The sequence below is a fragment of the Eumetopias jubatus genome, unplaced genomic scaffold, assembly GCF_037043125.1.
Source record: "Eumetopias jubatus isolate StellerSeaLion01/CBP00866 unplaced genomic scaffold, mEumJub1_p1.0 scaffold_8, whole genome shotgun sequence".
Lineage (NCBI taxonomy): Eukaryota > Metazoa > Chordata > Mammalia > Carnivora > Otariidae > Eumetopias > Eumetopias jubatus.
In genome coordinates this window covers 49,531,270-49,558,436 of record NW_028274814.1, presented here as the reverse complement: position 1 = coordinate 49,558,436, position 27,167 = coordinate 49,531,270, and the positions used below count along the sequence as shown (strand labels likewise).

The following is a 27,167-nucleotide window of genomic DNA, read 5'->3' as shown; positions in this document are numbered from 1 at the left end:
ACCATCCTGCTGGCTCTCTAAGAATTTCTTCAGACACCTATCTAGCTTTCCTGATAAATGAATTTTCTGAAAGCAGCAAGTATCAGAATTAGCAGAGTTGCAATTCTCTGTGAGTCTTATATAGAAAAACTGGAATTAACCTGACTCTTCTCCTAAAATAAAAGAAGTAATTATGTCTTAAGCTGTGAATGTTGAGCCAGGAAGGAACTTTGATTTCTTGAAATTATACTCCAGCTCCCCTGTGCAACCTCTTTTTTTTTTTTTTTTACAGAATTTGCATTCCTGCACATTGAAAGTATTTCTGCCTCCAAAAATAAATATTTAGAATTGCCATGGTAAGGACTCTGAGTCAGAAACAACCAGTTCTATGACAGTCTCATGAGACAAATGTAGAGCTAGCTTAAATTCCTGATTTGGGGTAGTCCAAATTCTATCTAAAGGATTGACCTTAAACTAGTCTAATTTATTTTTATTCAAAATGATTGAGCAACTCACATTAAAAAATATTTGTCCTTTCTCCCATAACATTGTAAAGCATTCGCAAATTGTTCCTTGTGTCAGCAGTCAGGTGTGGTTCTGAAGTATCTCCCAGTTAAGGCTGTTGGGACTTGGAGGGAGAAATCGGCTCCTGTGTCCTTTCCCCCTCCTCTGGGATGGCACTCCACAGTCATTCTGTGAAGCTGGCATTTTCATTCAGTTGCACCTAACTAGATCTTTAGGGGAAAGAAGCAGTGGAATATGGAGGGAGTGACCATCGCAGTGTCCATACTAATTTCCAGAATCCTTTTAAGATTTAGGGTCAGCAACAATTAAGTAAGGAAAGGGCCCATTAGGTAAATTTGGCTCTGAAAATGCTAATTGAAAGTCCTCCTCAGCCATTCAGTCCTTCTCCCTCTCCCTTTCTTTAGTCGGCAGGGTCCCATGGTGACCGGTTCTGAAAGAAATCATCCCCTTCAGCAGTTACCTAGCACCATGGCAACAGGGACGTCAGCAAAGCAGGATAGACCCTGCACAAAACAGCTTCTACCAGGCTCCCTCCCTGCCTCTCTAATTCAACCCTGCCGGAGGCCTAGGAATGGGGCTAAGGACATCCTGACATACACACTCAAAAAAATCCTAGGTGTTTCTGTGTTTTGTTTTGTCCATAAGCGTAGATATATGGGCATATAGTAAACTATGTTATGAGAATTTCCCCTCCCCCCAAAACATGGAGCGTATCTAAGGGGTGGGGTTGGTGGGGTAGAATGGGGACTGGGAGGGAGGTAGGCATGGGATGGTCTTTGGGTTTAATGAAACGTAAAAATTATATTTATGTTTATAAGGTAACAATAAGTTGATAGTAGGGGAAGTCAGAGCCCTAATTATATGGCCTGACTTATATTTAGACACAAGACCTCAGAGAAATATTTTTAAAATATTTTTATTGACCTGAGAGTGAAATAGACTTTAATGAACGCTTGAAGGGGGTGTAATGCTGTCCTTGGTGCTGAACACTGTTGTCTCAGACGTGCTAAGGGGGCTCCAGAGGGGAGTGAGGGAGCACCTTGTCATGTTAGGGTGTTGATGATAAGAAAGAAAAAAGAGGCTGGGAAGAAAGTATCATTCCCCTCCCTACCAAGCAACTCTGAATGTCCAGAATAAAATGTTCAGATGAAAAATAAAACAAAAAAGAACGTGGAGAAGGCTGGAGGTTTGGTTGAATTTTCTCCTTTTCATATGGAGATTTTTGGTCAGAGCCAATCAGGTCAGAGATTTCTGCTGCTTTGCTCCTGAAAGGAAAAGTGGGGGAAGGGAGATAGAAGATGGCCACATTCTCCCCTTGAGCCACATGATCCATTTCCCATGTGACACATTCCAGAGCCTTGGAAAGGAGGAGGGAGGGGCACCAAGAGAGTGGGCTGGGGGCGGGAAGATGGTTTAACAGTCAACCAGCACAGCGTCATCTTGTCTTCCTACCAGGAAGCAGGCTATGAGCCAAGGGGAAGGCAGAGGACAGAAATGAATGTGCTCCCAAGCTTTCCTGGTGGTATATGGCATTCTCCAAAGTGCTATGCACGCGCTGTTCCTGACCAAGAAGACCCAAGGAGACCATCTCTGAAATCAAGTCCAGATGAAGGTATGTGCTAGGGATCCCGTGGTATCGCGGCTGAAATTTGGCTTACAGGACATAATACCTTCTTTTTTCCAGGCAATTTGGAGATTTTTGTCCTGGCTTAGATTTGGTTAGGGGGCTTTAGATTTGTTACCGGTCTAGAAGAGCTGCTTAGATAGCTCTGTAAAATGAATGATTCACCAGAGTAAGTGCCTGTTGAAGAAAAATTGATGGAAATTGTGTGCAGTGATAATTAATAATACAAAGCACTAATTGATGAAAATGATTTTTTTCTTTGAATCTTGGAAAGAGGAAACAAATAATATTACTGAAATTAACTAAATTTCATTGTCATTGCAATAAAATCCTGTCTCCCTTTTCAGTTGCTTATTCGGTGTGCCCATGTCCCCAGAGGTGATTGGCGGTGGCTTAGGGAGCCTGAGTGGGCAGGCGTGCTGTTTCTTTGTGCTGTGCAGTTGTCTGCCTTCGGGTATTCCTGATACCGGGAGAGCTCATGATTATTTCCATCTCTTGTTTGGGATAGTAGAGTGCCACTGACTTCCAAATCTTACAGAATAGCTATCAAGAAGGCTCCCAGGAAGTTTTCAAAGGAATCTTCCAAAGTTACAGGCTAAAATAATCTGCTATGTACTCAAATCTTGGTATCTTTGACCATTTCTACCCAGCACAAAGAGGGAAGCTAGCAAATTTAAATTTTATTTCATCTTTAACAAATATTTAAAAAGGTCTTCCTATGTGCAAGACATCATTATAAGCACAAATAGTCATTTAATCCTTATAATAACCCTCTGGGGGAGGTAATAGTACTGACATTTTGGTAATGAAGAAACTAAGGCACAGAGAAGTTAGGGAACACTCCCAAGATCACACAGCCAGCAAATACTAGAAACAGGATTTGGACCCAAGAAACTTGACCCCAGAGTCCATGATTTTAACTACTAACCTGTGCTGCTTCCCTGCTTGTGTTCTTTCAAATTATGTCAACAGTTGATTTGGCTACAAATTTTGTTCAGCTGACGCTACTAGAAGATCAAATCAGCTTGCCTTGCTGAAACAGGTCCCCAGTGGAATCTATGTTTAATCTTAAATTATCCCAATAGTCACCTTCTGTACCCCCAAATAACCCAGTAAGTAATTGCCTGTTCTTCTCTTCCCTTTGTGCTGTATAGATATCTGGTAGTAAAATACTGTGTTACTATGGTGACCAAATGATGTCCAAAGGCAAAAAAGAAACCTAATTACATCATGGTTGATTTTTTTTTAAATTGAACTTAACATTCTTTCATTCTCTGAACTTTAGTAATAATACCAGCCTAAACATACTGTCTTTAAAAAGCACTTACTTGGTTTTCAAAATAAAATAAATAGATTAAAAACTTTTTAAAATTATGAATACAAACTGTGGTATCGAACAGACTGGATCTGTTGCTTTAAAATAATATTACCATACTTCAAGGGAATAGATTACTCTCTTTGCAAATTATATTAGGTTTTTAAGGGAAAAAGGAATTTTTTTCTTAACTTCTAGAAATTTCTGAAATATAAAGATTTCTTCCTTTTGGTCTGTGGAGTTTCCCTTCCAGCTCTTGACAATAAATGATGACTGACCTCAATCTTATATGCTATGGGAAAACTAAGGGAAATTACTAGGTTAAAGATAATAAGGAGGAAGAAAAGGGGTAGAAATCAAAAATTGTGAAATTCTTTACTAAATGAGGTATTTCCCTTCAGGGTTTCACTGAAGAATACTTTGAAGGGTGGTTGTGTCCCCTACAATACTGAACTTCAGTCTTTTATTTTAAGCCCTGGATCCCTGCTGAAATCTGTTTTCCTGGGACAAATACCACGTTTACACTATTATAGTCACCTGAAGTGAGCTTCTTGAGTGAAGGGACCATATCTTCCATCATTGGGTTTCTAGCACTTAGCACCAGGCCTGGTGTATCGTAAGCTCTCGATATCCATTTGCAAAAGCTCTGAAAGCATTCTGCTGGGGCCTGTTTGGGGGCCCATGTCTATTTTGTTCTGCATGTACTTATAGGGAGGACAGTGAAGAAGTACATGTATAGTGGGAGAGACCTTGACAACAGCCAAAGTTATGTCTGAAATTTATATATGCCAGTCAGACTGACTCGAGCAGTAGCACACTAGAGTCCAAGAACTATCCATAAATTCTTTCCTGGGGATTACAAATCCCCCTGACATTTCACATATCTTTAGAATAAAGTTCTCCTGGTGTTTTTATTTATATCTAGATATAGAGGCACCCTAACAGTCTTATTTTCTTCTGGTGTTTGCCTGGCACCATCTACCAACACTGAAATAGTTCACCTTGGGTTGAGACTGAACGTGTTGAGGTCAGTTCGGGCCCCAGGCAGGCTTCTCCTAATCAGCTGTGGTTCCCAGTCCTCAGAATGCTGAACCAAGAGTTCACGGGACTACAGGACTCCTCCCCAGAGAACCCTGGGATCGTTAGTGTCAGAGTAGATTGGAGCCAGGTTGCCTTTCCCAAACCATGGCAGCTAGGACTTGAGTGCAAAAGATCGTGTCAGGGTATCTGGAAAGATTGCTTAGGATTTGAATTCAAGTTAGCAGGCTAACTGGGGTTAAAATAATCCTCTCTCTTGGAGCTCCCGTGGTACTCTTGATCTCAGGGTCATGAGCCCAAGCCCCACAATGGGTGTCGAGATTATGTTAAAGAATAAAAATAAAAAATAAATAGTCACGTCTCTCGTTAATATTCACAAACATAACCTATTCTATTATTCCCATCTAATTAAGTCACTAAGGAGAGGAAGAATAGATTTGTGGATAAGGTGTGGGTCCTTGAATCCTACCCACTCATCCTCCTTCCCCTCAGTGTTACCTGCTGAGTGAGTTGTGCAAAAGAAGCAGCCCTGCTGGAAGCCCAGTAAGGCCAGGCATGTGCTGCATGCCCACCACACTCCTGCAGGGCTTCTCAGAGAAGTGGGACTGGTGTCCTCTACAGGCTTGGATCTGGAAGCCTCACTGGGCTTCCCACTCATCTCTCTCAAATCTACCAGCTCTACTCAAACAGAGAGAAGATCTGTAGAAGATCAGAGAAGATCAAACAGAGAGAAGGTAGAGAAGCATCCCCTTATGGAGAGGCCTTGCCAAGTGTGCTTTCAACTTGGAGGCTAGAGATGAAAGAGGAAGGGGGCAGTGAGCATGGGGACAGATAGGAGAAAGTGAGGCCTGGGTCCTGCCTTTCAGGCACAGTCACTTGCCGGCTGCTAGTAAACCCTGCCACCTGAGTCAGGCCCTGCGAGGCCAATGACTGGATCATTTCCTAGCATATGTGTACGTAGGGAAGGAGGAAGCAATGGACAGAAGAACCAGAGTATGGACGCAACTTCTCCTTTATGAACCAGGGCAAAAAAATGGCATGAGCTGAGAGGTGGTCTCTCCAAGAGGACAGTTTCAAAAGTAAAAGAGGGGTACTATAATGAATATATTTTCCTGTGTATGGGGTCATTTTCCCTTGGCTAAACTTTTAAAGTGATCAACTCAGGGAGCCTCTCATTTGGCATACTTTCCTAGGCACTGGATGTCTGTCCTTTGTAATCCTGATAGAGACTCTGCAATATGGGTTATTAGCCCCCATTTCTGATCCAGGAAACTGAAGCCTAGCGACATTAACCAACTTGCCCAAAGTCCTGCACAGCAAATAGAGCCAGGATCTGAATTCCGTGCTCTTTCTGCTCTATCACAAGTAAAGTTCTTTCCTCTGTATTCTTTAAAAATAAATATGTTTTTGGATATTAGGTTAATATAAATACAGTTCTAGAAAATTTGGGAAATGAGAAATTATAGAAGTGTAAGGGAAATAGGGGCACCTGGGTGGCTCAGTCAGTTAAGCATCTAACTCTTGGTTTCAGCTCAGGTCATGATCGCATGGTTGTCGGATCGAGCCACATGCTGGGCTCCGTGCTCAGTGCGGAGTCTGCTTCAGATTCTTTCTCCCTCCCTCTTCATCTCCCCCTTCTTCACTTGAGTGCTCTCTCACTCTCAAATAAATAAAAATGTTAAAAAACAAAAACAAAAACAAGAAGTGTAAGAAAAATAAAAACCAGTCATGATCTTGCCACCTAGAAACAACCACTATTAAAATTTTGGTATATTTCTTTCTCAGTCTTTCTCAGTACATCCAGTGATAACGAAAGGAAACATTTGTTGAGCACTGGCTTTGTCTCAGACATTGTTCTTCGCTCCTTTCTTGCATCATTTATTTTATTCTCACAACAAATCAATAAGGTGGGTACCATTATTATCCTAATTTCATTGGTAAAGACAATAAGGACGAAGATGTTAAGTAACTTGGTAGAGGCTACACAGGTATTAAGTGATCTGAAACCCAGGCTGGTTGCTTTACAGCAGGGTTTCTCAACCTTAGCACTGTTGGTATTTGGGGCCAGCTACATCTGTGTGGTGGCGGGCTGTCCGACTTTATTGTAGATGGTTAGCAGCGTCCCTGGCCTCTACCTACTGGATGTCAGTAACACCCCCTCCCCCAGGTGTAACATCAAGAATGTCTTCAGACATTGCCACATGTCCCCTGGGAGGCAAAATGACTTATGAACCACAGCTCTAAGAGCCCATGCTCCCAATCACTGCATTACATAGCCTTTTCGTATTTAAAATCTGCAAAAAGTTATTTTCTTCCACATCTAAAGAAGGAAACATACCTTCAAGTTTGGGTGCAGCCTATGAAACCTTCTGGAATATCAGTAGCTTTATAGATCATAGGTAGGAGATTAGTCACTTCCAGAAAAATACTCCTTAGTAGACTTTTATAATAGGTTTATAGTATCCCACCATTGCCCAGTTGGAAAAATAACCGTATTTCTGTCTCTTACAGTCTTTTCCCCGGTTCTCTGTGACAGGCACCCTTAGCCTTCAAGAATTCAGATTTCAGGGACACCAGGGCGGCTCAGTCGGTTAAGTGTCTGACTCTTGATTTCGGCTCAAGTCATGATCTCAGGGTCATGATCTCAGGGTCCTGAGATTGAGCCCCACTTCAGCCTCTGTACTCAGTGGGGAGTCTGCTTGAGATCTCCCTCTCCCTTTGCCCCTCCCCCAGCTCGTTTGCTCTCTCTCCTGTTCTCTCTCTCAAATATATAACTAAATCTTTAAAATAATTTCAGATTTCAGGTGTACACTTACAGTGTAGCAGGGCAGTGCTTATCAACCATGGTGTCAAAATATGTCCCAAACAAAGGATGTCTTTTGCAAATAATTGCTTGCTAATAAATCAAATACCAAGATTTGCTAGTGATAGAGTTTTTAATTAATTAGAATAAAGTTAAGGATATCTACATAATAATTTTCTTCTCCACATGATTTCTTAGGTTGAGGACTCTGTTGGAGTTACAGGTCAAGCTCCTAAAGTTGCACATAATTCTGGATCTATCTGTAGGAGTGTGTCGCATGTATGAACACATTGTCACATCTGTCTCTGAGGAGGAAAGACTAAAAATGGCTGGTGTTGGTGATTTGGGTTGCATGACTGATGCGCAGAGGGGATTAAAGTAGGAAGCACTGAGAGATGACAGCAGTATCATTTTAACTTAAAAGATGTCCAAAAATATACGGTACTAAAATATATATTAACCATGTGAAACATGCAAATACACATTCAACATATTTTCAATGACAACTGACTATGTACAATTGCATAATTTGTCCATGAAAAATGCACATGAATGCAAATTCAAATCTAACTTCTCCATGAACTTAAAGGTTTGCTTTCTTGGAACACCCTGATTGAGGACAGTGGTGCAGATCAAAATTTACCTTGAGTGTTGCTGTGAATTTGATGTAAGACAGAATATGTTTCTGAAAAACAGTTCTTAGTAACTCTTTGTTTAGTGTTTGTACTCTGTGCTTAACAAAAAGTTCACCTTCTTTTCAAATTGCTGTAAATTTCACTTACTGTATAGTTCTTTGCTTTGAGTGTGATGCATCTGGTGCTTTGCCTCCTCACTTCTTTCCTATTTAAGTTGCACAACTAGAGATGTTGATACTGAAATACAAGCTTGAAAATGAAACTGAATGCTTACCTCCAAAACAACTGTTTGCCTCTACTTTAGGCTCAGCGAGCACACAGCAGCTATTCAAAAAATGAAATAAATTGAATTTGGGGAAGTGCAGATCCCTTGGCCAAACTGTTTCCTTCAGAATTTGAAAGCCTCCATACTGTCCTCTACCAATAGGAAATTGGTAGAGGACAGCCAGGGGTTCTAGTAAGTGTCTCCCCCTTGAGAAGCTTGGTAGTAGATAGAAAGGCAGACACACAGCTGGAAGTCCTCTTTGACCAGAGGACTTCTTGCAGGGAATCTTCAGTAAGAGATTGTTGGCCCTTCAGAGATAATTATTGGGACGGGGTGCTTAGCTGGCCTCTAGGGAAAGAAAATTCATCCCTCCTTTGGAGACCCATACTCTTGATCTTGGATATCAGAAGCTCAGAGAAGCCCCAGCAGCCCTAACCAGCTTCCCTCTCCTCCCATCAAAATGCAGTCTTGGGGTGAGCTCTCTGCCAGGTGAAAGTGGTGCGTTATAAATTAAACAAATGTGTGCAGCTCATCACAATGTCTACCTATCAGTTTTAGTTCATAACGCTAAAAGGACCTCAGAAATCATATAGACCAACTCATTTATATTATAGCTGTGGAAACGGAGATTCCAAGAGGTTGATTTACTTAAGGTCCTTAGAAATAAGACCTGTGTCTCTTGTTTTGCTGTTCAGTGCTTATATTCAGAATTAGAGCCCAGGTTTCTTAGCCCCCAGTCCCATGTCTCAGGTAAACCAGAAAGCACTACGCTGTTCAAGCTTCTCAAGGTTTCTGATACTCTAGATGCTGATGGGGTAGTGGAAAGTGATAGGATGGCTGGTATGAATTTTAATGTTCACACTGAATTATTTAAGAAATGGCTGTATTAAATTAGTTTTTATTAGTGCAGAACACATGAGCACAAATTTAGTGGCTTAAGATAACAGCTGTTTCTTATGTCACAGTTCTGTAGGTCAGAAGTCTGGGTGGGTTGGCTGGTTTCTCTTTGAGGCTCATAAGGCTGAAATCAAGGTGTTGGCAGGACTGTGTTCCTTTTTTTTTTTTTAAGATTTTATTATTTATTTGACATAGACACAGCAAGAGAGGGAACACAAGCAGGGGGAGTGGGAGAGGGAGAAGCAGGCTTCCAGCGGAGCAGGGAGCCCGATGCGGGGCTCGATCCCAGGACCCTGGGATCATGACCTGAGCCGAAGGCAGACGCTTAACGACTGAGCCACCCAGGTGCCCCACTGTGTTCCTTTTTAGAGGATGATTCCCCTTCCAGTCTCTTTGCAGTGGTTGGCAGAATCCAGTGCCTTGTGGTTGTAGGACTAAGGTCACATTTTCTTGATGGCTGTCAGTTGGAGGCCATCCGTAACTCCTAGTGGCCTCTTTCTGGTTCTTGCACGGGAGCCCCTGTATCTCAGAGCCAGCTCCTTCTCATGCTTGGAATTATTCTCTGACTTCTTTTTCCTCATTTCTCTGCTTCTAACCAGAGAGGATCCTCTGTTTTTAAGGGCTCATTAGTTTGTGCCCACCTGGATAATCCAGCATAATCTTCCCATTTTAAGTTTCATAACCTTAATTGTACATGCAGAGTCCCTTTTGCTGTGTGGCATGGACATCTTTAGGAGGCCATTCTGCAAGACTCCATCCTGCCAGGCTAATGGGAAAGTCAGTGACAAACATTACTTGGACTCTCTTCCACTTCCTAGGTCCTGGGGCTTGTAAACCCAGCAAAATGTACAGGGTGGCCCCTCTAGCCTTGGATCCCCTCTGATCATAGCAGACACATGATTGTCTGAGCTGGTGTGTGTCATTGAAAGCTGGGAGATCTGTGGCTTTGATATCCTGCTGGGGTGGTGGACTGTACTTCTAAGTCCGTGCCTTGGATCCAGCCCCCTAGCTGTACTCCTCCACCTGGAGTGCAGTGGGGAAGTGAGGCAAGGGGCCCAGGCTTATCTTTTTCTTTTCTTTTTTTTTTTTAAACAGCTCTATTCATATAACATAGCACCCACTCATATTAAGTGTACAAGGCGGTGATTTGTGTTATATTTACAGAGTGGCACAACCATCACCATAATTGAATTTCAGAACCTTTTCGTCATCCCCAAAAGGATCTCTTGTGACCATCCAGGTCTGCCTTTTGCATGGCTCCAAGGGCCATAGCCACATCCTGGTTCGGACATCCTTGTTTCTCCCTCCTACGCTCTGTAGAAATCCTCTCAGAGAACTCAGCCTCCAACACACGAAAGCCAAGGAAGCAGGGTTGTCTCGGGGCCCAGCGATATGACCCTCCTCCAAGACAAGGCAGCATTTAGGGTCTGGGTTCATTCTCAGAAGGGAATAGGAAAATCTCAGCGAGGAGCACAGCACAAATCGGTACCCACAGGGACTTCTCTTGCCTCTGTACAATGTGGTGGAGTCTTCCAGTTGCAGTTATCAGTGGACAGCACTGACTCCATGGAGCAGTGACCTGCAGGGGAGGGAGTCAGGCCTCCTCCTTTTACCCTGCTTCCTTCCTCCTCTAAGCAGAAATGAAGGCATTCTTTGCTTCCTGCCTAATGACCTATTGGGGACATAGTGTGGGAGAATTGGGGAGCCCATCTGGTATAAGAGTGCAGAGAAGCTCCCAGAGGCATTTTGTCCCTCCAGGCCCCGCTTACCCCTTTTTATCTCTTCCCCCCTCGGCCCCCCATGGTGTGGTAGGTTCTTTGGACTGCAGAGAAATCTGAGTTGTCTCAAGGGAAGCTGCCTATCACAAGTACTAAGGCCAGGCCCCAAGGAGCCTGAAACATTGCTCAGGATCTGAAAGGTGGCTGGTGTCCAAGGCAGCTTGGTGACTTGATTTCCTTGTCCTGTCATCTGTCTGCAGCAGGAGTCCTAGAGAGTCTACCACAGACGGCCCTGTTCTTCTCTGTCTTGGTTCCTGCTGCTTTCATTGCTTCCCTGCCCACCCAGCCCAAAAGCGGGCCCTCCTGCCACGCTCTGCTCTTTTCTTTCACAGAACTCTTTACAACTTACTGTCTTTATTTGTACTTACTTATTACTCTTCTCCGCATCCCTCTGCAACACAGTCATAATTAGACTGTGATCTTCATGAAATTAAGGACACAGTTTTATTGGCCATTGTATACATGGTTCTTAGCACAGTACATTTTGGCACAGGGTATGATCTTAAAATGTGTTTATGGAAAAATGAATGAATTAATGAAAACAGGCAAAGAATCTGAATAGACATTTCTCCAAACTTTAATGTTCATCTGCCAAGTGGATATCTCTGCTTGGGTATCCAATAAGAATGCAACTCACCCAAAATAAAATTATTGATTTCCAGCTCCCCAAACTTTTCTCCCACCATCTCAGACCCTCAAACCTAGGGAGTCATCCCTATCCCCAAACCCTGTCACACATCAGCAGATCTTGTTGGCTGTCCCCAAAATGTTTTCAGTATCCATCTACTTTTCTCCACCTACATGGCTACTAGCTCTAAGCCATCATTATCACTTACTTAGGTTATTGTAATAACCTCTTAAATGGTGCCCCCCACTTCTCTCAGCCACCTACACAGCAATTAAAGTTGTATTTTTAAAACATAAATCGGGTCATACTCCTATCACTCCTTTGCATAAAACCTGCAATGGATTTCACTGTGGTACAACTAGTACCTGTGCCCTACAATGCCGTGTGATCCAATCCCCTGCCCACCTTTCTGATTATATCAGGCGCCATTTTCTTCCACATTCATCTGCTCCAGCTACATAACAAGTTTATTCCTGCCTCAGGATCTTTGCACACATTGCTTCTGCCCAGAATGCTCTTCTGATTTTCACATGGCTGGCTTCCCGTCACTGGGGTTTCCACTCTAGTATTACTTCCTCAGAGAACCCTTCTCTGGCCAGTCCATCTGAAACAAGACCCTGTATCAGTCAGGATGATTTTAGAGGCAAATAACAGAAACTGAAAGGGGCTTAAAGCCATAACATAATGCTTATTTAATAAGTCTAGTGATGGTTATTCTAGCAGCACCACAGTGTCAGGACACTGGGTAGTATTTTTGTGAGTCTCTGGACTTCCCTTGGTTTCACAAGATACCACTCAGTGCCCTGACATCTTCACATGACAGTTTACAAAGGAGAGGCAAGAGGCAGCCAGGCCCACAAGAGAGAACACTCTCTGCATGCCTCTTTCTTCTTACCAAGAAAGAAACATTTTTCCAAGAGCTTCCCAACACGCTCATAGAGATCTTCTCTTATCTTGCCAGAAGCAGATGGTGCTCATGTGACCATCCCTAGCTGCAAAGGATAGTGGAAAGTGGTTATCTTGCCTTTTCAGCCTCTTGATAGAGGAAGGCAAGGGAGAAGTTGGGAATGGCCATTAGGTGACCATCCAGTCACCTGTCCTTCCATTTCCCGTGGACCCTTGGTCCCTCATTCTGCTTTATTTTTTTCCATAGCGCCAGCCATTTCTTAACTATGTATGTATTTGTTTTCCCCCCTAGAGATGAGCTCCACAAAAGCAGGGACCTTCTCTATCTAGTTAACTTCTGTACTTCCAGCAGTTAGCACAATCCTGGTTCATACTATGTATGAAAAGACTATTGGGTAAATGTGTAATAGAAGATGATTTTACATATACCATCGTAACAACATAGTCATTTCTTAGGGTGAAGTTTCTTGGTGTTTATTTCTCTCCTTTCCCCCTATTTTATCTGAATTTACAGATTTTGCATGAACAGTAGAGAGAGGGAGAAGTTCAGTATTATTAAATCTGGAGCTGCATCCCTCCTACGCAGGCCTCTACTAAGTGGCAGTAGGGTGAGAAATATTGGCCAGTGTCCTTTATACTTACCCACAGTGGGGTGCCAGTATGATGTAACATTTTCTCCTGCAACACTGTTTGTAAAGAATTTTGGGAAGACTGCAGCTTGCGGTCAACAGAAACCATGTGGGGCGGGCGCCTGGGTGGCTCAGTTGGTTAAGCGACTGCCTTCGGCTCAGGTCATGATCCTGGGGTCCCGGGATCGAGTCCCGCATCGGGCTCCCTGCTCAGCGGGGAGTCTGCTTCTCCCTCTGACCCTCTTCCCTCTCGTGCTCTCTCTCATTCTCTCTCTCTCTCTCAAATAAATAATAAAATCTTTAAAAAAAAAAAAAAGAAACCATGTGGGGTAAAGCTTGGGCTCCTTTCTGTTACATTCTTTTTGGGTGCGACATTTATTCCAGTGCTAGCCATTCCTGCACAGAACCGTCAAGTAGGTGCTTCTTCTCCATCAGTCTTCCACCCTTCACCTGCTCCCTGCCATAATGGCACCCCATCCCCATTCTCCCAGATGCTGACTGTCCTCAAGGCTTTTGTTTCAGCATCTCTTCTGTTTTCATTTCCACTAAGATCATAGATTTCAGAGATCACCATTCTACTGATAATAAGTAAAAATATGTACTCTTTAAGAAGAGTACATTTGGGGCGCCTGGATGGCTCAGTTGGTTAAGTGTCTGCCTTCAGCTCAAGTCATGATCCCAGGACCTGGAATCAAGCCCTGCGTTGAGCTCCCTGCTCAGTAGGGAGTCTGCTCCCTCTCCCTCTGCCCCTCCCCCCCCACTCGTTCCCACTCTCTCAAATGAATAAATAAAATCTTAAAAATAAAATAGTTTTTAGAAAAAAAGAAGCATTTACATTTTAATAGGGGTCTTGACTTTAAAAGAATTATGCTCTAGTGGTAAGAGAATTTGATAGAAGCCTCCCTCGCTTCCAGAAATCACTCCTACGATGCTGACTCTTTATTTCTGATATTTTAAAATTCGCATGAAGGACAAAGAAAGGTAAAGGTGGTAGAAGAGTAACCTAGTTCCTTGGACAACCAGTATCCAAATACAAAGATGGTGTGCCCAGTCTGATCTTAGGAAACTAAGCTTGATCCCAGTCGGGAAACAGATTGAAAGGCACAGAGCTGGAATATTATGGAGGAATACTTGTATATATTATATAATATATAGCAGGAAAGGGGAAAATGGCGTTCAAGAAAATTCTAGGCTTATAAGCCTGTGATACTAGGAGTCTCAGATGGTGGAGGGGAAGTTCTTTTCAGTGGAAATATGAGGTTCTTTTGCAAGTATTCAAAATTACCTAATGGAAGCAATTTAGCAGAGTAGATTTTAGATGCTTTTGAGAAATATTCAATTCATTGTATTAGATGTTTTGGTTTAGGGTATAGAGAAAAGTTTTATGGGTTAATATGTCACTAAAAAAATCATGCCCAACTTGGAGAAAGGTTCTGTTGATTTATTTGGACCTCAGTGATTTTCCCCTTAAAACCAACAATGTGAATGATGATTAGGTACCTAGGCTCCTCCCCAAAAGCCACTCACTCTTAACACAGCTAAATTATGTGACTAATGTTAGTATTATCACTCTATAGTGTGTGATGTGTGATGTGGTTACTAAAATTTGCTTGTCATGTGGCTTTTAAGACTTAATGGGCTAACAATAGGAAGAGTGCTAATTTTTAAAAATGTTTAATAAGTTTTCATTTAAATTCCAGTTAACATACAGTATAATGTTAGTTTCAGGTGTACAGTACAGTGATTCAGCACTTCCATACATCACCTGGTATTCATCACAAGTGCACACCTTAATCCCCATCACCTATTTAACCCACCCTCCTATGGTAACTATCAGTTTATTCTTGATAGTTAAGAGTCTCTTTCTTGGTTTGTCTCTTTCTCTTTTTTTTTTTTTTAGATTTTATTTATTTATTTGACAGAGAGAGACACAGCGAGAGAGGGAACACAAGCAGGGGGAATGGAAGAGGGAGAAGCAGGCTTCCTGCTGAGCAGAGAGCTGAATGCGGGGCCTGATCCCAGGACCCTGGGATCATGACCTGAGCCGAAGGCAGACGCTTAACGACTGGGCCACCCAGGTGCCCCCCTCTCTCTCTTTTTTCCCTGTGCTCCTTTGTTTCTTAAATTTTTAATATAAGTAGAATTATATGGTATTTGTCTTTCTCTGACTGACTTCTTTTGCTTAGCATAATACTAACTCCATCCATGTCATTGCAAATAGCAAAATTCCATTCTTTTTATGGCTGAGTAATATTACACACACACACACACACACACACACACACACATCTTTTTATCCATTGATCAGTCGATGGAGTTGGGCTGTTTCCATAAGTTGGTTATTGGTGATAATGCTGCTATAAATATCGGGGTGTATGTTTCCCTTTGAATCAGTATTTTTTTATTCTTTGGGTAAATACCAAAAGTGCAATTGCTGGATCATGAGGTAGTTCTGTTTTTAACTTTCTGAGGAACCTCCATAAGAGTGCTAATTTTTTTAAAAAGATTTTGAGAGAGAGAGAGTGCACGAGTGAGCGAGCATGAGCAGGGCGAGGGGCAGAAGGAGAGGGAGAGCAACAAGCAGACTCCCCCGCTGAGCGCAGAATCCGACACAGGGCTGGATCCTGGGACCCTGAAATCATGACCTGAGCCGAAGTCAGGCGCTTAACCGACTTGAGCCACCCAGGTACTCCAAGAGTGCTAATTGTTTAAGCACTTGCTGTGTGCTAGACACCGTGTTAGACAGTTTATAGAACCATACAGGGATAACACTGAGTATTTTCCTCATACCAGGCAGATTGACTTGTGTTAACTCATTTAACTCCTGTGCATTTATTATCTCATTTAACCTTCACAGTAATCAAGTAAGATAGGGGCTAATTATCCTCATTTTACAGGTAAGAAAACTGGAGCTCAAGAGGGTTAGATAATGTGTCTGGGTGACACAACTAGTAGTGTGTGACAGAGGTGGGATTCACACTTCAGCTGTCTGACCTCACAGCCTGCGTACATATCCACTTGGCAATATCCCTGTATTGTGAGATGATAAATAGATGTTTTTCAGCACAGGATTACGTTCTGGGTGTAAGTTTGCCAGATTTAGCTAATAGAAATAGAGGACACCAGTTGAATATTGTATGGGATATTGTATGGGCCATATCTGTGCTAAGAAAATGTCATTGAACCGGGCATCCTGTATTTCATCTGGTGGCCGTACCTGGCGGCACGTTGTGAGAATGTGTCTTATCCTCCCTGGTTTTCCTGTGCCCCCACCAAAGTCATGAAGCACTTAGCTCAGTGTGCACACCAGAGCCAGAGCTCAGGGCCAGATAGCAAGAGAGCCACTCGGGAAGCTTCTGACACCTTCTGTGGTCTCCTTCACCGTTTGTAAATTCAGGGCTTTGGGAGATGTCGCCCTGTAAACCGTGTTCTACTGGAAGTTGGTAGGCTGGTAAATGTGGGACAACTGGCTGCACAGGGGGCAAATAACCTCATTTGTGGTGTTTGCCTATTTCCATGGTGTGAGTGTTCCTCCTGTGGCTGATTTATGCCAACATGATGTCATTGAACGTGGAGCTGGGAAGAAATGCACACAGCTGGTTCTGGGGAGCTGAGGCAAGCCCGTCACCCAGCCCTGTTCTGGGCATTTCTTATTTTCCCTTATACACAAAGTGTACATCACCATGAAGGGTTTAAGAGAAAATCTCCACCACCATGTTGTCTAAGTTACAACAATTAAAATTTAAAGGAGACAACTTCTTACCTGGGCTAATACCACTGATCAGACTTCTCCTCACTTCAGTTCACACTGGTTTAGAGTTCTGCTTTCATCCTGTGTTTAAAGGCTACAACAGTTCATCATCTGTCATAATGAATTTCCAATAGTCTCATACTCTATATTCTGAAGAAAGGCTATATTTCCAGACCAACATGTCTACTGCACTTTTGATGCCAAGCCTCCGTGCAGTATGTGGTGGGAGTGATTTTTTTTTTCCCCCAAATGTTCACTATGTCACATATTTCTGAGCTAGCATATTGAACAGATGTATCTGTGGGTAGGCAAGAGGCTGTGGCAGAATAATTTTACATTCCTCTGTTTGAGGAGTCAAGAAAAACCTATCCGTGTACAGCCAGTTTGACCCTCTGAATTCAGATCCCGCCTTTTGTGGCCTCCCCAGGCATGAAGCCCCAGGGGTGGTTAAGAGCATGGGCTTTGGAATGAGGCAGTCCTGTGGTGACTCCTTTATAACTATGATCTTGAGGAGGAACTTCAGTTTTTCCCATCTGTGAAATAGGGCTAATAATATTACCTACCTCAAAGGTACCTGACACATGATAAGCACAAAATATCTATCAACTCTCTGTAGTATTAATGTTATAACTGCTGTCCTCATAATTAATCTTATTGCTCATTAATAAACAGTCTTATGTGTTGGCTTCGGTCCAGCAGATGCTTACCATTCTACAGAAAATGTTATAGTTTTTTTTCCAACCAAATTGTGTAAAAATTAAACATTATAAAAATTCTAGTTTGACATTAAATTTTTGAACAAATGTCAGAAATAAAAATGGTCCTCCTATGTTGTGAGAATGTCTGTGAATCTTTATAATTTCATGAGGGAAAAGAAATCAGTTGTTAGGGTTCTTGGACTTGAGAACAAGCCTAAGCAGAAGTTGATGTGCTTGGCCAGGAATCACCCCTGGCAGACCTGTGACTACACAGAGTTTGTCAGCTGAGCACCTCTGTGCCTCCTTGTGGTCCTTTTGTGTGTTTCTCATCATTCATACATTCATCCACCTCTCAGGGTGATTTTCAAAAAGCTAAGATCATGATTCTTGGGGGTGCCTGGGTGGCTCAGTTGGTTAAGCTTCTGAGGCTTGATTTCGGCACAGGTCATGATCTCAGGGTCATGGGATCGACTCCATGCTGGGTGTGGAGTCTGCTTAAGATACTCTCTTTCTTTCCCCTTCTGCCCCTCCCCCCATAAATGAATAAATAAATAAAATAATGACTCTTCTACAAATAGAGGATGAATGTATGTCAGAGATTTCTCAACTTACTACTGAAGGAACCAGTGAGATCATTAGCCTGGCTCCAAGAGCATTTGAATAAAAATAGGTATATATAGGGTTTTCTTATTGTTGTTGTTGTTGTTTTAAAAAAAATGTGGACAGGGCGCCTGGGTGGCTCAGATGGTTAAGCGTCTGCCTTCGGCTCAGGTCATGATCCCAGGGTCCTGGGATCGAGTCTCGCATCGGGCTCCCTGCTCCTTGGGAGCCTGCTTCTCCCTCTGCCTCTCTCTCTCTCTCTGTCTGTCTCTCATGAATAAATAAATAAAATCTTTAAAAAAAAATGTGGACATAAGATTGCTAGATAGACACAAAACTGATTAATGTCCTACAGAGCAATAAGTTCATAACCCTGGGGGTTATTTTTTCTGCTGGACAGAAATCTGCACGTTAACATGTACCTTCACCTTGTCTTGGCTCTTGTCATATAGTAATAGCAAAATCAAGCATGGATGCATTCTCTCAGAGAATTAAATAATTCTTGGGGGAAGCCCATTTAACAACATCCTAGCATGACATTAAAAAGATATGCTAGACTCTCTTTGCCTTATTTTCAAGTATTGGATACTTTTTTTTATTTTTTATTTTTTTTTTGAGAGAGAGAAAGTGGGGGGCAGGAGGGGCAGAGGGAGAAGGAGAGAGAGAGAATCTTAGCAGGTTCCATGCCCAGTGCAGAGCCTACTGTGGGGCTTGATCTCATGACCCCAAGATCATGACCTGAGCTGAAACCAAGAGCTGGACACTTAACCATCTGAGCCAGCCAGGTGATATGTGTGTGTGTGTGTGTGTGTGTGTGTGTGTGTGTGTGTGTGTGTGTGTGTATAATAGAGATATATTTTAATAAGGGCCTTCACTACTCACTTCAGTGAGGTATGTCATGTGGCAGTCTCAGAACTGGATGGGAAGACATAGATTGAGCAGGAAAGAGGTGAAGAAGTCTTTCCTATGGTTGTTAATATTACTGCATATGGATGACCCAGACATAATAATTGGTTAAGCAGCCCTTGTATTTCAGAAACTCTCCCCTGAAGAGGGATTTATTTCCAACTTAATGGAGTAGGGGAGACCTTTTTGAAATTTTACTTTGGGACCCTAGAACTTACTTATAATATGGCAGACTATTTTTTTCCGGAGTGGGGATTGCAGAAGCCTGTCTGAGGACACCTCAGCTACCTTCCTCTCCCTTCAATGAGAATTCTGCTGCAGGTAGCAGTAGTCCAGGGTGACTTCAATTTCGCCTGCCCTGCTCTGATCAGGAGTCTATTTTCCCCGTCTGCATGGTCACCAGTGTTTCAGCTCAGGAGAAGACACAATCACTATCTCTGGTTGAATTCTCCTAGCAGAGCCCCCTAGAGCAGGAGTCATGCATTTCAGATCTCTGTCCTTATGGATTCCATTCAGTAAATACTTAATAAACAATTATTAATGTAAAGAAAAAGAATAGCATTCTTCCCCTGGGAGCCCCCAGCTTGGTGGGGGAAGACAGAAACATGGAAACAGTTCTACAGCAGGGATTCCTGATCTTGGCTGCCCATTAAGATCACCTGGGGAACTCTGAAATTTCCCACTGCCCAGGCTGCTCTCCAGACCAATTAAATTAGAATCTTTGGGGGTAGGACCAGGGCAGGGGTATTTTTTTAAAGCTCCCTGGAAGAGTCCAATGCGTTGCTAAGCTAGAGAACCGTTGCTATAAAGCAAAACACACTTGGAAAATGCTGTAGTAAAGTGCTGTGTGAACGAGGATACCACAGCCATTCTGGATATGTCAATATTCTCATCCACTGTCTGACCACATCGCAGCCCATGAATGCAGAAAATGTAACCTCTCATTGTAACCTTGGGGAAAAGGTAGGTCAGTCTGATTATAGGGCATTTAGAAACGATAAACTCTGGGAGGTGTGGTTTAGAAAATGTCTCTGAAAGGAAAAGGGCCCAAAAAAGATCAACCCAGAAAAGATGACCGCCCCCCGCAACCGTTCCACGGGCTCTGTCTCTCCCTTGGGATGTTTTTTTCACTCCCTTGTCTTCCTGAAGAAGTACTAGCCTCCACGTCCCGAACTCAGACCTCACCTCCTTTGTGAAATCTTCCCTTTCCTTCTCCTATCCCATACAAAATTGGATCCTCGTTTTTCTCTGCCACTTAGCTCCTTGTCTTGTTAGCACCAGTTATAATTATTACAGAATTTAGTTATAATATGGTCAGGCAGCTTGTTTATACATTTGCCCTCTTCTGGGCCTTACTAATCTTTGTTTCCCTAGTACCTAGCATAGTGTCTTGGTTTACTGAATGAAAAAACAGAGCTGCAGCAGTTTTAGGTAGAGTCAGAACAGCCGTGCCATCATCAGGGGAGACCTGGACTCAGGAGCTCCTCAAGGCTCCCTTGTCCAATTTCTGAGGAGTGGGATCCTCTGCTTCCCAGGGGTGGGGCTAGAGGAGTGGGCAGACACACTCACTGGTGACATGCAGCTGGAGGAAGTGATGGCAGATGGGAGGCATCACGGTGCCTTAGTTGTGGTGGTGAACTTGAGTTTCATCTGCAGGGTTTTGCTATGAGAAGAAGAGGGAAACAAAAGTAAGTTCACAGGTTTCAAAATATGTGTATTGACTGCAGAATAGTGCCTGCGCCACCAACTTCTGTTTTATTTAGGCCACAGGCATCCCCAAAAAGTTTAGAACAGCTCCTTCTGCCTGGGAAAATTGCTCATCTGCTTTAAACTTTAAATATTTTATTTTATTTTATTAAGATTTTGTTTGTAAGTAATCTCTATACCCAACATGGGGCTCGGAACTCATAACCCGGAGGTCAAGTCGCATGCTCCACTGACTGAGCCAGCCAGGCACCCCTAAAGTTTAAATCTTAAAAAAAAATTGAGGGGGGCATTTTATAGGTTTTACACATATGAAGGTGAAGAGATTATTTCAATTTTAGAAGTAGAGGGGTCATGCGTTCCAGATATTCTAGGACAATGCTAATTTTAGATCTTATGTTCTGTTTTCAGCTGCATATCCTGATTTTTTTTTTAAAGATTTTATTTATTTATTTGAGAGAGAATGAGAGATAGAGAGCACGAGAGGGAAGAGGGTCAGAGGGAGAAGCAGACTCCCCCTGGGCAGGGAGCCCGATGTGGGACTCGATCCCGGGACTCCAGGATCATGACCTGAGCCGAAGGCAGTCGCCCAACCAACTGAGCCACCCAGGCGCCCTATCCTGATTTTTTTTTTATATGGAAGTATGGTTGCTATTCTTACAACTATCAACCAGCCAGCCATGCTTAAAGGTCTTCTAGTAGTCAAATGTCTAATTATCTGACATTTCTTTTGAGAAATCAAGTAGGGGTGCCTCATGGACAAAAAAAGCCTGAAGATAATATGGGACTGGCATTTACTACATTATTGCCCTGAGCTCCAGCTTTTTGTTGAATGTGGTTTCTTGGTGAGGACAGTATATGTTAACACTCCTCTCCCTGCCACAAATTAGCGCAAAAGTCCTTCAAGGAAAAGTGGGCCATTAAGAACTGTTCTTTCATTAAGAACTGTCCTTAGGGCACCGGGCTGGCTCAGTGGGTGGACTGTGCATCTCTTGATCTCAGGGTTGTAAGTTTGAGCCCCATGTTGGGTGTAGAGATTACTTAAAAAAATGAAATCTTTAAAAACAACAACAACAAAAAACTGTTCTTTAATCCCACCTCCAAAACTTCAGGAACGTTTCTTTGTGAGGCTAGTCACAGGAGCCCACCAGGGGGGACACCGGGCCCTGCTGGAGCCTGCTGCCCTCCCCTTTTCCACAGCCCACATGGAATTGCTCTGGTTATTTTGGATTTAGATACTGTGCTTTCTCTTTTCTGCTTCATAGATTCAGATCAAATTAGACCTTAATAATCCAACTGCAACCCAAGTCACCCCAATTTTAACTGAATAGCCCACAATTATATAATCGTTTTACCTATTAAAAAAGGTAACTTTTTTCCTCACCAAATAGTTCCCCCCAAAATTAAAGTAAAGGCTAAACTTTATAATATTCTTCTATATCTAAGGATCCTAAGCTCTTTTTTTTTTTTTAAAAGATTTTATTTATTTATTCATGAGAGACAAAGAGAGAGAGAGGCAGAGGGAGAAGCAGGCTCCCAAGGAGTAGGGAGCCTGATGCGGGACTCGATCCCAGGACCCTGGGATCATGACCTGAGCCGAAGGCAGACGCTTAACCATCTGAGCCACCCAGGTGCCCGAGGATCCTAAGCTCTTAAAAAGCTGCTGAGTAACAGTTAATAGTTGGTTGCTTTTAATCATGCAGTGGCCATAAGCTTTCCAGTAACCTGGGTACATTCTTCAGAGGATGTCTTGTATGTTCTCCTGTCAATATGTCCTTTTGTGCAACAGTAATAGCAGAAGGGCATCAAGATATGTCCTGGATACATGGCAAAGCTAGTAGAATATGAAGCACATCATCTTTGGAAAAAAAGCGAGCCGTTCTCAGATGTCATTAAGTTAGGTGCTATTCTGGCTCTTCTAAGTGTTACATACAGTGGCTCCGTGTACTTCCCTAATAGGTCTGTACTAGAAACTCTGCAGAAGGAAGAACGGGGCCACTTGCAGGAGCCAGCCAGTCTGCCTGCAGATTCCCAGGAGCTATTTCCATAGCTGACATCTGTGTGTTTCCATCTGCCCATGTCTTCCGCTCACAGCCTCACTGAAGTGTCATGACATTTAGGAACTTCCCACCTACTGGCCCCGCATTCCACCAGCTCTTCATTTGCAGGGTGACGCCCTCACCATGAGCCAGATCTGAGCACCCTCACCCTTTGTGGTCCCCAGTGAGGGAAGGCGCCAAGGGGATGTTCAGGGGTGGGGCTTGGAGTCCACCTCACTTGACGAAAGGTCAAGAGAAGGGGAGGCCAGAGAGAGCTTGAGCTGGGATCAGCTAAAACAGCTCATGAAATGAAAGAGAGACGGAGCCAGGGCTGTTTCTGGATAGAAGTCCAGTTGTCCTGCCAAGGCTCAAGTCCTCCTTCCTGGTGAATGACAACCCATCTAAGTGTCAGATAAGATCGTTAGCCTTAGGAGTCGCTCTTTATGACACCGTTTTAACAGGAGGCCTCCTTCTTCTTTTCTTATCCAGAACTGAGAGGAAACAAGTGAGTATGGTTTTCGCTCACAGAATGGATAACGGCAAGCCGCCCTTGGTTATTCCCACACTGCTGGTGCCCCTGCAAAACCACAGCTGTGCGGAAACAGCCTCCGCCCTGCCACGCCACGAGCGGACGGCATTCCACGAGGAGCGCGGCTGGAGGAGCAACACAACAGACCTGCAGCCTGGGCTGAAACCTGGCGAAGTGGCCACAGCCAGCATTTTCTTTGGGGCCCTGTGGTTGTTTTCTGTCTTTGGCAATTCCCTGGTTTGCTTGGTCATCCACCGGAGTAGGAGGACTCAGTCCACCACCAACTACTTTGTGGTCTCCATGGCATGCGCCGACCTTCTCGTCAGCGTGGCCAGCACGCCTTTCGTCCTGCTTCAGTTCGCCACTGGCAGGTGGACGCTGGGCAGCGTGATGTGCAAGGTTGTGCGCTATTTCCAGTATCTCACCCCTGGCATCCAGATCTATGTTCTCCTCTCCATCTGCATAGACCGGTTCTACACCATTGTCTATCCCCTGAGCTTCAAGGTGTCCCGAGAGAAAGCCAAGAAAATGATCGCGGCTTCGTGGATCTTCAATGCCGCCTTTGTGACTCCTGTGTTCTTTTTCTTTGGCTCCAGCTGGGACGATCACTGCAACTATTTCTTCCCTTCCTCCTGGGAAGGGACTGCCTATACCATCATCCATTTCTTGGTGAGCTTCGTCATGCCCTCTGTCCTCATCATCTTGTTTTACCAGAAGGTCGTGAAGTACATTTGGAGAATAGGCACTGATGGCCGAACAGTGAGGAGGACCACGAACATTGTCCCAAGGACAAAAGTGAAAACGATCAAGATGTTCCTCATTTTAAATCTGTTGTTTTTGCTTTCCTGGCTGCCTTTCCATGTGGCTCAGCTGTGGCACCCCCATGAACGAGACTCTAAGAAAAGTTCCCTTGTTTTCACAGCTATCACGTGGATATCCTTTAGTTCTTCGGCCTCTAAACCTACGCTGTATTCCATCTATAATGCCAATTTCAGGAGAGGAATGAAAGAGACTTTTTGCATGTCCTCAATGAAATGTTACCGAAGCAATGCCTATACTATCACAACTAGTTCAAGGATGGCCAAAAAAAACTACGTTGGCATTTCAGAAATTCCTCCCACGGCCAAAACTATAACCAAAGACTCGATCTATGATTCATTTGACAGAGAAGCCAAGGAAAAAAAGCTTGCTTGGCCCATTAATTCAAATCCACCAAATACTTTTGTGTAATTTCGCAGAATTCTTTTAGTTATTGTTATGTGCCAGAGATTAAAAAGCTTTAAAAACAGAAGCTTTTTAAATGTTTTTTTTTAATCAACTTTCTGAGGGAAATGTTTTATGCTGTAAAATGCATTTAATTGTTATCATTTCTGTGGTTTTATTTTGGTTGCTTTTGGTTTTAGAGGAAGCTTTCACCTTGAGCTATGGTCGGTAATCCTTTTACTATATTAGTTACACGCATAAAAAAGAGAATGCTTTTCTACTTTTTACTTACCCTTATTGGGTCCAAAAAACATAAACCATACACACAGTCTTGGATTCATGACTCCACTTAGTTTTATTCTGTCTGCTTTTTCTCCTCCCTAATGAAATTTTGTAACTGTGGGCTTCTGTTCCAAATGAAATCTAATGTGACACATATTTCAGAGACTTGTATTACTCCAACTAAGTAATATTGAGGGAGTGTTAATATTGTACATATTTTTACATCACCTTCTTCCAAGTAACCACTGTCCAGATCTCCTGTGGGATGCACTCCATAGGATGGAATATACTGGAACTTGCTGGGAAGCCTTCTGTGATTGAATTTTAATCAGGATTCTTAGGGAAAGAAAAGTCATAATCAAGTTGCCTAATTTCCCTCTTTCTCTCTCTCTCCATTCTCCCTTAACCTAAGCAACCGATGATGCCCTGAAAATTCTGAATCATGATGTTTTTCTCACATCTGTGTCCCATCTAGGCTGTGTCTGGGACGTTTACTTCCCTTCTTTGAGTTAAACTCAAGCCAATGAGTAGATGTCCTTGCTAGGCAAGCCCAGAAAGTGCCAATGGGAGAAACGGCAGGTGGCATTTCTCTGGGTTCTGCAGTTCAGGCAGAGGTCTTTGGCTGCCCAGCCCTGCCCTACACACAAAGACACCAAGGACAAGAAGCACCTTCTTCGTTGTCCTAGAGACTCGGACGTGAGGCCGTTTCCCCTGCCAGCACCTCGTTCCCCGCATCTCTCTGCAGGATACATCATCATGCCCTCGCCAAGCCCAGACTCTTCTTTGCCTGTGATATCTCAAGGTTTTCTTCTCTGCTTGTCAGGTTTCGGTTATTTCAAATCTAGGGCCAGCACATTTAAAAAACATTCTTATTTAAACAATAAAAGGCTTACAGACAAGACCTGTATGCGTTTTCACATCCCAGTTCAGAGCTGCAAATTATAATTCTAGTTGTTCAGTGATTTTACCAGCATGATCTCATTTTATCCTCTCAAAAGATTTCTGCGAGGTACTTGTCACCTCTGCTTCACAGATGAGGAACCTGGGATGCCATGGTGTGTGACTTGCCTACATTGGAGTATGACAGGGCAGGTAGTCACACTCGGGTCCTCTCACTGCAAGTATGTCACTCTTCCTTTGACATTACAGAAGTCTCTCTAAGGAACATGTGAGTGGCCAGTCCCAGCCAGGCCTCACTGGGCCTCCTGGCTGCTGCCTTGGTGGAAATCTAAGGAAGGTCTAAGAAAATCTGGCCATTCTTAAAAGGAGAGTCTAGGTGAAATTTGATGAGCTGGCCCTCATCTTTTCTTTGGCCATGGATAGGTTGATAGGTTCTGGGACTTGTGGTGCTGAGTGTCAGAGATACAATCACGGAGAAACAAGACAAGACTAGGTTTGATATTCAGGGCCAGGAACAAACACCATGAAATATCTCATCTACAAAACATCTACAGAAATGTTTTTATTTTTTTTTAAAGATTTTATTTATTTGAGAGAAAGAAAGAGAGAGAGCGCACATGAGAGGGGGGAGGGTCAGAGGGAGAAGCCGACTCCCCGCCGAGCAGGGAGCCCGATGCGGGACTTGATCCCGGGACTCCAGGATCATGACCTGAGCCGAAGGCAGTCGCTTAACCGACTGAGCCACCCAGGCGCCCTACAGAGATGTTTTTAAGTGGAGGTGCTTCCTTCAACAGATTGAAGAGATAAAAAGAACATCTCATCTTCTTCTTCCTTTTCTTTTGTCTCATCTTACTTATCCCATCAGCAGATGGCACTCTAAAATGACAGAATGTGCTAGACAGCTCTCCCATTGGCTCTTGAATTCGGAGGTTTAGACCTGTTAAAAAACAGAGAAGACCCTTGCATGTTTGTCCATACTTTTATTTTGATCCCTTTAAATGGCATTTTTTTGAAGTTAGATTGTAAAAAGTTAAATTTAATTCATCTCAATTTTATTTTGATACATCTTTTTAGGTCTCAGTTTAAACTAAAAGACGAGTACTAAGCTCCATTCTGTCTTGAATGTTTTGTAAGTTCACCCCAGTAGGTGGCAATTCAGTGAGACAATCTCATAGTTGTTTTTTTTTTTTTAAAGAATCCCCCCAATAATGACAAAGTGTCAACCAAATCATAGTCTCATGGCCTACGATAATTCAGCTGTATTCTCTTAGCATGTTGGTAATTCACTGTATTTTGGTTCAGGCTTGTTTAATATTCAGGATTCCGGTTGTCTCACTTGGTCCTGAAATCAGAGGATACTGGACATAATGCACAGATTGATAAAATTTTGCTGAAGTCCCAGCAGGACAAGCACAACATTCACCATAACTCACATCTGCCTGGCAAAAACCAGAGTTAAATCCACAGGGAGGCAGGTTGTTGGAGAGAGTGAAAAATGACCCCAGTCTCCGTACCGGGTCCATGATGAGGTGC

General features: G+C 43.2%; 2 protein-coding genes across 10 annotated transcripts in view; one reads left to right on the top strand and one right to left on the bottom strand.

Moving 5' to 3' along the window:
* The window catches only part of GPR19 (G protein-coupled receptor 19), a 35,531-nt gene extending 11,024 nt beyond the window's left edge, over positions 1-24,507 (top strand). For 3 of the 4 annotated variants that reach the window (XM_028119777.2, XM_028119774.2, XM_028119776.2), the window contains exons 3-5: positions 272-335; positions 1,960-2,116; positions 23,210-24,507. In XM_028119777.2, coding sequence (XP_027975578.1) covers positions 23,232-24,479 — 1,248 coding nt within the window. In that variant the 5' untranslated portion in view covers positions 272-335; positions 1,960-2,116; positions 23,210-23,231 and the 3' untranslated portion in view covers positions 24,480-24,507. The remainder of the gene's footprint in view (positions 1-271; positions 336-1,959; positions 2,117-23,209) is intronic. The other variant, XM_028119775.2, reaches the window with a different exon arrangement.
* Positions 24,508-26,172: 1,665 nt separating this feature from the next.
* Positions 26,173-27,167, bottom strand: part of CREBL2 (cAMP responsive element binding protein like 2) — a 41,161-nt gene continuing 40,166 nt past the window's right edge. For all 6 annotated transcript variants that reach the window (XR_015768826.1, XR_015768824.1, XR_015768827.1 and 3 more), the window contains one exon: positions 26,173-26,571. The gene's annotated coding sequence lies outside the window, so the exon portion shown is untranslated. The remainder of the gene's footprint in view (positions 26,572-27,167) is intronic.